General features: G+C 45.8%; 1 protein-coding gene across 1 annotated transcript; it reads right to left on the bottom strand.

Moving 5' to 3' along the window:
* Positions 1-4,978: 4,978 nt before the first annotated feature.
* LOC124138755 lies at positions 4,979-8,349 on the bottom strand. The gene is made up of 2 exons (XM_046505601.2): positions 8,282-8,349; positions 4,979-6,376 (listed from the first exon to the last, which is right to left on the bottom strand). The coding sequence occupies exons 1-2, from the start codon at positions 8,283-8,285 to the stop codon at positions 6,051-6,053; spliced, it is 330 nt and encodes a 109-aa protein (XP_046361557.2). The 5' UTR covers positions 8,286-8,349; the 3' UTR covers positions 4,979-6,050.
* Positions 8,350-11,161: the final 2,812 nt, after the last annotated feature.

The following is an 11,161-nucleotide window of genomic DNA, read 5'->3' as shown; positions in this document are numbered from 1 at the left end:
CTTGGTGCACCTGGATCAAACACTCGGTGCACCTAGATCAAACACTCGGTGGACCTGGATCAAACAATCGGTGCACCTAGGTCAAACACTTGTTTCTCCTGGGAACCCAATGCACAGGGCACGGGGACCTACTCTTGAACGGAACCGGCACATAGGGTCACTAGGACCTATTCTTGACCGGAACCCATACATGTGACACCAGGCAACCTTCCTAACAGCGATGAAACTGCTATCCTGCGGTCTAAAGCCTGCACGTTGCTGTATAGAGTTGCCTCCCTTAGTTGTGCCAGAAACCGCTGATCGTTTGATCGAATCCCATATTTACCCCGACTATGGTCGTTTGTTTGTTAACACCATACATGTGCTAGTAGGATTCACCGAAGTGGTATACGTGAACGACCTTGGTCACTTCGATCTTTCCTTCCACATGAACAACACATCCTACAAGAAATCAACTACTGCTAAAGCGACACTAACATATTTACTCACCTTCCCAAGAGTTCGTACACTTGATATTAACGGGCGGCCATTGTCACGTAAGCCTGACATGATTAGAGCAAGGCGTACTGACTGAAGATAACTTTTAAAGTTAATTTATATTAAATGTCAGACTGGGTGTTTATGGTAGCGTGTAAATACAAATACAACGTGCTTATCGTGCACGGCGCAGTGGGACCTATTCTACACAAGAACCCGGGTACAGGGCACTGGGACCTATTCTACACAAGAACCCGGGTACAGGGCACTGGGACCTATTCTACACAAGAACCCGGGTGCAGGGCACTGGGACCTATTCTACACAAGAACCCGGGTACAGGGCACTGGGACCTATTCTACACAGGAACCCGGGTACTGGGACCTATTCTACACAGGAACCCGGGTACAGGGCACTGGGACCTATTCTACACAAGAACCCGGGTACAGGGCACTGGGACCTATTCTACACAAGAACCCGGGTACAGGGCACTGGGACCTATTCTACACAAGAACCCGGGTACAGGGTACTGGGACCTATTCTACACAAGAACCCGGGTACAGGGCACTGGGACCTATTCTACACAAGAACCCGGGTACAAGGTACTGGGACCTATTCTACACAAGAACCCGGGTACAGGGCACTGGGACCTATTCTACACAAGAACCCGGGTACAGGGCACTGGGACCTATTCTACACAAGAACCCGGGTACAGGGTACTGGGACCTATTCTACACAAGAACCCGGGTACAGGGCACTGGGACCTATTCCATACTAGAACCCGGGTACAGGGCACTGGGACCTATTCTACACTGGAACCCGGGTACAGGGCACTGGGACCTATTCTACACTGGAACCCGGGTACAAGGTACTGGGACCTTTTCTACACAGGAACCCGGGTACAGGGCACTGGGACCTATTCCATACTAGAACCCGGGTACAGGGCACTGAGACCTATTCTACACTGGAACCCGGGTACAGGGCACTGGGACCTATTCTACACTGGAACCCGGGTACAGGGCACTGGGACCTATTCTACACTGGAACCCGGGTACAGGGCACTGGGACCTATTCTACACTGGAACCCGGGTACAAGGTACTGGGACCTTTTCTACACAGGAACCCGGGTACAGGGCACTGGGACCTATTCCATACTAGAACCCGGGTACAGGGCACTGAGACCTATTCTACACTGGAACCCGGGTACAGGGCACTGGGACCTATTCTACACTGGAACCAGGGTACAGGGCACTGGGACCTATTCTACACTGGAACCCGGGTACAGGTCACTGGGACCTTTTTCTACACTGGAACCCGGGTACAGGGCACTGGGACCTTTATACATGCTCGTAGTAGAGCTGACTATGTCTTGGGTACAGGGCACTGGGACCTATTCTACACAGGAACCCGGGTACTGGGACCTATTCTACACAGGATCCCGGGTACAGGGTACTGGGACCTATTCTACACAAGAACCCGGGTACAGGGCACTGGGACCTATTCCATACTAGAACCCGGGTACAGGGCACTGGGACCTATTCTACACTGGAACCCGGGTACAGGGCACTGGGACCTATTCTACACTGGAACCCGGGTACAAGGTACTGGGACCTTTTCTACACAGGAACCCGGGTACAGGGCACTGGGACCTATTCCATACTAGAACCCGGGTACAGGGCACTGGGACCTATTCTACACTGGAACCCGGGTACAGGGCACTGGGACCTATTCTACACTGGAACCCGGGTACAGGGTACTGGGACCTATTCTACACAAGAACCCGGGTACAGGGCACTGGGACCTATTCCATACTAGAACCCGGGTACAGGGCACTGGGACCTATTCTACACTGGAACCCGGGTACAGGGCACTGGGACCTATTCTACACTGGAACCCGGGTACAAGGTACTGGGACCTTTTCTACACAGGAACCCGGGTACAGGGCACTGGGACCTATTCCATACTAGAACCCGGGTACAGGGCACTGGGACCTATTCTACACTGGAACCCGGGTACAGGGCACTGGGACCTATTCTACACTGGAACCCGGGTACAGGGCACCGGGACCTATTCTACACTGGAACCCGGGTACAGGTCACTGGGACCTTTTTCTACACAAGAACCCGGGTACAGGGCACTGGGACCTTTATACATGCTCGTAGTAGAGCTGACTATGTCTGTTTATAAGGGTTAACACAGGGATATACCATGCCGCAGTTTAACATGAATACCCCACTCAGAGTATACTGACTCCGAGCCGACCAGTCCTTGTTTTAGCCCCTTAATGCCGAGCGCCAGGCAGGGTAACAACAAGTACCATCTTTTTACGTCTTTTGGTATGACGCGGTCGGGGATCGAACCCCGGACCTTCCGCTCTCCGGGCGGACGCTCTACAACTAGACCACGGATGCGATCCTCGTTTACACAGGATGCTCGATTGTACCTCAAACTTTGTGGAAGATAGACAACAAAGGATGTAGCTGCTTGAATATTGCTCGACAAAAAAGAAAGTGGATGATTGGCAAGTTAAAGTCATCCCTCTTGTCAAACAGTCATCATTTTCAGGACATAACATCAGGGATGAAGCAGTTATTCATGAAACAGAACGAACCTAACATGAAGTGGAGTTTTATTGTTTGTTTGTTTGCTTGTTGTTTAACGCGGCATTCAGCAATATTCAAGCTGTATGACTGCGGTCTGAATATAATCGAGTCACTCTAGTGATCGTCATCATGCGCATCGATCTAGGCAACTAGGATACGATGACATGCATAAATTAAGTCAGCGAGCCTGTTCACAAGATCCCGTTAGCATAGTGGCCCATGACCGATTCTAACCTGGATCTTCACAGGTCTGGTGTGGGATTGGGATTTTGTGGGGAACGCATGCAAAGCAAATGACAACGTGTGATAGAATTTATTAACCAAGTGTGTTTTCGTAACGTAAATAACATATAACAGGAATAAAAACTTGTATTATGCGAAGGCTGGAGCCGCAGGAATGAATATTGTTCAACATTAAGAGAAAGCTGAAGTTATCCTTCTTGTCATACTGTGGAGAATCTGTTTGTCAATCTGAATCTAAACATGAAACAGACGAAACAGCTGCAGTGATACACCAGAAACACCCCAGCAAGTATCATATCAAGGGAGAGCACTCGTCACCAGATCTATGCTTCACAGGCCATGCTGCGTGTTCTGTTGCCCTGTCCTTCTGATAGAAATACGACCATCTGCTCACCAAATACTAATACATGACCGTCAAAGGTTGTCCGTGTCAAAAACGGTTCATATACGAAGTCCCAAAAGAAACGCAAATCTCATGTTGCAAATTTCGATCTCTACAATATCCAATATCTTCTGGTCATTTTTGGATTCACACACTGAACACTGAACATTAGGTATAAACAATCGTCGAGTACTGGGCATAAATGAAGCTGGTATGACGGCCACACGAGTAGCGAGAGAGCTACAGGCTCACCCCACTAAGTCTACCATCTTATTGACAAACTTTGCGCAGGATTGCCAAAGGAGCGGACGCCCATGGGTTCTCGCCCATCATCTAGGCAACTGGGATACGATGACATGCATAAATTAAGTAAAAACAGGGTTCTCGCCCATCATCTAGGCAACTGGGATACGATGACATGCATAAATTAAGTAAAAACAGGGTTCTCGCCCATCATCTAGGCAACTGGGATACGATGACATGCATAAATTAAGTAAAAACAGGGTTCTCGCCCATCATCTAGGCAACTGGGATACGATGACATGCATAAATTAAGTAAAAACAGGGTTCTCGCCCATCATACTTGCGCCAACGCCACCTTCCAGCGGTAACTACTGCCAGACAGACAGTTGGAACCCACCACAGACCTGTGTCAGGTGCCGACGTCCAGAAAGAATGGTGTGTGTAGAGAGAACTGTTACTTTCTGTTTGTATTTGATAAAGAAGTGTTTCAATTCGGGGTCATGAAATCTATCGCGTATCTATCATCTATGTAGAGCATATCCGTCGCGTTATTCATTGCCCGTTTTCGTTCATTAAGGAATCTTGAACGTCACCCCAAAAAGCGTACCCTAGTTGTTATCAACATTTATTCGTTCAACCATACAGGATCTTTAGTTGAATATTTCAACAATACATCCTATGATACAAAACAGTTTTGTCAAAGAAATTCCATATTTCAAATTCAGGAGTATGTGCAACGCAACGCAGATGATATATTTGTGTCAGTGTGGTATTTGAATACCACCAGTATAGCCAGCTCGTATACCAAACTGTAACGTGTGGCGTCTTGACACTTTTCATGCACCACATTTGCAATTTGTCTCCCCGCACCCTTGACTATTTGGTTTGAGTAACATCCGACGGCAACGCCACACTTGTGTATAAAATCTGTTCGACACTCTCCATCTTGGTGAGTGAAGTGGGTTCTGTGAATACGCCACAATCGACACGTATCAAATCTGTTCCACACTCTCCATCTTGGTGAGTGAAGTGGGTTATGTGGATACGCCACAATCGACACGTATCAAATCTGTTCCACACTCTCAATCCTGGTGAGTGAAGTGGGTTCTGTGGATACGCCACAATCGACACGTATCAAATCTGTTCCACACTCTCCATCTTGGTGAGTGAAGTGGGTTATGTGGATACGCCACAATCGACACGTATCAAATCTGTTCCACACTCTCCATCTTTGTGAGTGAAGTGGGTTCTGTGGATACGCCACAATCGACACGTATCAAATCTGTTCCACACTCTCCACTCCGAACATAAACCTGATAAAACTGATAGTAAAATAACTCGTTCACTGGCTGATTGATGTTCCATGAAATATTGAATCCTCAATCTTAACATATTGCTTTGCTCTCCATTCAGGGGAATACATCTATTTTCAAGTGCAGACTGAAAACTGTCTCAAACAATTTTCCTTGCACATACACACACCTCCAGAACACCCAGGGGACAAAACGTGGAATTTGGGTCGAGAGAACATTTTGGGAATGTCGATATTGCACAAATACTATCGGTGTCAGTCTATAAGATTGTCCATAACCTAGCGTGCTCTACAATATCACTGAACTGGACCCTGACTCTGACCAAGTCATGACGGTGGTAAGATGGAGGTTGATTGATGCCTAGCTTGCTCTGCAATATCACTGAACTGGACCCTGGCTCTGACCAAGTCATGACAGTGGTCAGATGGAGGTTGATTGATGCCTAGCTTGCTCTACAATATCACTGAACTGGACCCTGACTCTGACCAAGTCATAACGGTGGTAAGATGGAGGTTGATTGATGCCTAGCGTGCTCTACAATATCACTGAACTGGACCCTGACTCTGACCAAGTCATGGCAGTGGTCAGATGGAGGTTGATTGATGCCTAGCTTGCTCTACAATATCACTGAACTGGACCCTGGCTCTGACCAAGTCATGACGGTGGTCAGATGGAGGTTGATTGATGCCTAGCTTGCTCTACAATATCACTGAACTAGACCCGACAGTCCAGTGACTCTGACCAAACCATGACAGTGGTAAGATGGAGGTAGGTTGATGCCACGTCAAGATCTAATCGTAAACATCCTGGTTATCAATTTCCCTTTTTTCTTTTCTGGCTTTAGCTATTTTCAAAGCCAGATCTCTCCTCCCTATATGCTGCAAAGCCACCTCTATGTCCTTGATGACGTCACAGTCGTCCTTGGTTCCCCGGACGCCCTGGCACCACGTCAGTAACAGCAGAAACTCCTCTGGCATGTACTGTTTGTTTGCTTCTCGCCTGATGATAGTGATTCTGTCTGCAGACATTCCTAGATCTATCATTACTCTTTGACACACCTCCATTGTAAGCAGGGATGACAACCTCATCATACTCTTCTGTGAAAGTAGAGGATGGCCTGGGAAACAAGTAGACAATGTATACATGATTATTTGTTTTCCAAATTAGATGCGGGGCGGTCCGGTAGCCTAGTGGTTAAGGCGTTCGCTCGACACGCCGAAGACCCGGGTTCGAATCCCGACATGGGTACAATGCGTGAAGCCCATTTCTGGGGCCCCCCACCGTGATATTGCTGGAATATTGCTAAAAGCGGCGTAAAATCATACTCACTCACTCCAAACTAGATACACACTTTTTATTTATATCCCATAAGTTACATGTTGTGTGAGTGAGTGAGTTTGGTTTTACGTCACTATTTGCAATATCTCTGCAATAACCCCACAGGCGACATCAGAATAGACTCACACACTTTACCCATGTGGAGAATCGAACCCGGCCTTTGGCGTGACGAGCGAACGCTTCAACCACTAGGCTACCCAATCGCACCTAAAGTGGTGTAAGGTCATGAAGGGCATCAACACGATATTTGGTATATTTTGCAGTTACTCTGAGCTACAGGGGGCACGGGTGGCCCAATCGTCTAAGGCGCCGCGATTCGCTGTGCAGAGATGCGTCCCTTGGGCACATCAGAAACCTATGATTGTTGGTTCGAATCCCGGTTCGCCCTGATTATGTTTCTAGGTTTGTCAGCACCATACCCGTGCTCGTGGGTTTCACCGAAGTGGTAAACGTCTGAGACCTGCATCACTTCGGGTTTTTCTCCCACATCAAGCTGACACGCCGCTATATAACTGTAATACTGTTAAAAGCGCCGTTAAACCCAACTCACTCACTCACTCTGAGATACAAAGATGTAATCTGCAATACTGCATTGGGAAATAATAGCATGTTGATCCCATGCCACGGTTTGAATAATTATAAAAAGCACATTTAATGGTCTGTCAAATAATTTGATATGGTATAAATTAAAAGGACAATGAAGGTGTTTGTTGTTTATCGCCGCATTCAGCAATATTCCAGCTCTATGACGGACCTCTGTAAATAAACGAGCCCGAACCAGACAATCCAGTGATCGATATCATGAGCAACGAGATCCACGCCGTTTCCCATTACATATATGATGACATTGTATGATACGGTATTATGTGATATCCCGAGTACTATGACAAGTGTTGGTTCATAAGCTTGCATTACATGTCCATATTACATCAAATTATTTTCAAGTTACTCTATATCACGATTTCACATAATCCCACTAACTTTAACAATAGATTGCGGACCCGTGACGATCCGGGGTAGGATAGGTCCTTAGCAACCCATGATTGCAGTAAAAGGCGACAATGCTTGTCCTAAAAGGCGACTAACGGGATCGAGTGGTCAGGCTCGCTGACTTGGATGGTGCATGTCATCGTATCCCGATTGCGTGGATCGATGCTCATGCCGTCAATCACTGGATTGTCTTGTCCAGACTCGATTATTTACAGACCGCCCTCATATGGCTGTAATATTGCTCAGTGCGGCGTTAAACAACAAACCAACAGTAAACACGGAAACTTATAGTGTGGATGATCGTGAAATAACACTCGTGGTGTAACAACACTAGTAATAACGTGTGGTAATAACAATTTCTTTCGAAATTTGTGCCAGATTAATTTATCAACACACAGACTTAAAGTCGTTTCGAAGCACACACTCATGTAATTATCTGAACGTATGGCCTATGCTGAAATCTTCGATACCCTCGCGTTATGACGCTCGGCTTATCGTACACGAGGTCACGCTGCGTGAAAACTATTTGGGCATTCTGCCAGAATGTACCCCGCGTTTGATCCCTTGCTTTTTACACACGATGGAAGAACAACATAACAGTATTACTGGAACTACAGTATTATGTAACACATCTGAACCATAACAACAACATAAACAACAACAACGACGACGACACAACAAATTAGTCACCTACCCATAGTCTACTTGCTATAATCTGTATCTGTGCTCAAACGGACCCCACTTCCTGTTGACCATGCTGCTCGAACACGTGACAACAACACGTGGTTGCTAAGATACATTGTCAACCGTCACTCACATTTAGTGAGTGAAGCGTGAACGTTACTTTCTGCAGGACCGGCCATTCTGGTAGCGTTATACATTAGTTTGAAAACGTAATATATTTCAACTGTATGTATTCTGTCATGCTCGGGTTGTATGAAGAAGATATTAATGTGTGCACCAGTGAAGTATAAGAGACATTTTACCCTGAAATGTGAAATCCAACTTAAATGTAAAATCCCACTTAAATGTGAAATCCCACTTAAATGTAAAATCCCACTTAAATGTAAAATCCCACTTAAATGTAAAATCCCCCTTAAATGTGAAATAGACCCGTGAAGATCCGGGGTAGAATAGGTCTCCAGCAACCCATGCTTGCCGTAAAAGGCGACTATGCTTGTCGTAAAAGGCCTAACGGGATCGGGTGGTCAGTCTCGCTGACCTGGTTGGTGAATGTAATCGATCCCAATTGCGTGGATCGATGTTCATGATGTCAATCACTGGATTGTCTGGTCCAGACTCGATTATTTACAGACCGCCGTCATATGGCTGGAATATTGCTGAGTGCGGCGTTAAACAACAAAGAAACAACAAAACATAAATTTGAAATTCGCACTGAAAAATGTATGTTTGTGAAAAAATATTAGTAATACCATCAAAGTTATGGACAGAAAGATAGGCAGGGACTTTACATGTTAGAAATGAGATGAAATGGTGTTTAACGTCGCGTCCAAGATTATTGCACTTGTATTGCGAGTGCGTGTGTGTGGCAGCTTGTACTAGTCCGGACTATAGCCGATTTGATAGAGCTAGCCCACAGAGAGACCATATGCTTGTCGTGAAAGTAGACTACGGTAAATTGTGTACCCTGGCTGATAGCGGATCCTTGACCCGGATAGCGTAGATAACTGCTCAAGTCTTCAATCTCTAAGTTGTCAGGATGAGGTTCACCTGTCTACTAATCTTCCTATAGTTGAGACCGCCTCCGTGGTCTAGTGGTAGAGCGTCCGCCCTTGAGCAGAAGGTCCGGGGTTCGATCCCCGGCCGCGTCATACCAAAAGACGTTAAAAGATGGTACTTGTTAGTACCCTGTCTGGCGCTCGGCATTAAGGGGCTAAAACAAGGACTGGTCGGCTCGGAGTCAGTATACTGTGTCTGAGTGGGGTATTCATGTTAAACTGCGGCATGCTATCTCAGTGAGCTAGCACTATAAATCGGCATCAGTCCGGACTTGTACAAGCAGCCACACAAACACACACACGTACATGCACGTCGCTATATAAGTGCAATAATCTTGGACGCGACGTTAACCCCAATTTCACCTCACCTCACCTGTTTAAGTGCAATAATCTTGAACGCGAAGTTAACCCATTTCACCTCACCTCACCTCCTAAAGTTGATATACACGGTTAACTGTGACCTGAAGCACTCTGTAAAATCGAACCCGGGCTTCACATTAAAGTGCCGATTCCCTCCCCCTGATTTACCCATCTGCACTACAAATTAAGGAGACCAGTGACACCGTTTGTCTGTTTCATATTTAGATCTAAGCAGAAAGATTCATTGTGACAAAACACTCCTCGCAAGGCTGTATGACAAGTGGGACGACTTCAACTTCCCAATAGTCAGATTTCCCTTAATGTCAACTAATATTCCTGCAGCTCCAGCCCTTAGTGTCTTAGTGTCTACATTTCACAACTTTGGAAATACACTCGGCAATCTTTCTACCAAGATTTCAAAGAGTGTCATACAACTCCTTGCTCAGAGATTGTTTGAAAATGTTTTATGGAGGAAATTTCCAAATTTGACGCATCAGTGACAAAAATGATGTCCGATGCAATTCTCTATTTTCCCTTGTTCCATATGTTTCAGTGATTTTCAGGCGAACTATTCACTTGCCTTTGTATGTGTTTGTGACGGGTGCCAATGGTGGGGCAGGATACGTTTACCTTTTCGCGAACACCTGGTATTATCACAATTTGATAGTGATTCTTAAACGCATACTAATGACACAGAGACATACAATGGACCCTGTTTTTGGTTGAGATTTCCTATGAATATGGGAAGGGTATTTGTCGAGACTATTTTGTATATTCCTGCCTGTTTGCCAGCTAATCCCTTCATTGTGTCTCCTCTCTGAGAAACACATCTGTAATACAACGAGTCTAGTGACCTACGAGTCATAATTATATATTTGTCGAACGTGCAATGTTACTATTCCGACGAAAAATACAAAATGATGCCCTAGATATCGAAACTCACCCAAGTACTTAGTCCGAAATCTTTCAAGTTAAGGAAACCGTCGTGATTATCCTGCCCCACAGCCTGAATATTGTTAATATGCATCATATGTTAGATATGTTTAGCCTGAATTATGTTTGAAGTTAAATCTATTACCTTCAGGGGACACGGGTGGCCAGTCGTCTGAAAACGCCGTGATATAACTGGAATACTGTTAAAAGCGGCGTTAAACCCAACTCACTCACTATTACCTTCACGTACTAGAATACTGTTAAAAGCGGCGCTAGACACAACTCACTCACTCACACTCACTCACTCTATTTCTAATATATACAGCCCGTCAAATGTATCGCACCACGAAGCGTAATTGCAAGGTCATTTTCAATGTAGAGATTTGCAAATGGTACACTGTCACATCAGCTGGCGGTAGAACTGGCCAGCTTCCCAACCTTGTGGGTGCTTTTATGCCGTATGCACACCAAAAGGGTCTCCATGGAGAAATTTAGTTTGATGACAGAAAGTCCATGCGTCTTTGCTGCTATTAATTATGATG

This window comes from Haliotis rufescens, unplaced genomic scaffold (assembly GCF_023055435.1).
Source record: "Haliotis rufescens isolate VD_foot unplaced genomic scaffold, xgHalRufe1.0.p SCAF_15, whole genome shotgun sequence".
In the NCBI taxonomy this organism is placed as follows: domain Eukaryota; kingdom Metazoa; phylum Mollusca; class Gastropoda; order Lepetellida; family Haliotidae; genus Haliotis; species Haliotis rufescens.
Note: the sequence above shows the minus strand (reverse complement) of the source record. Positions and strands in the feature narration are given on the sequence as shown.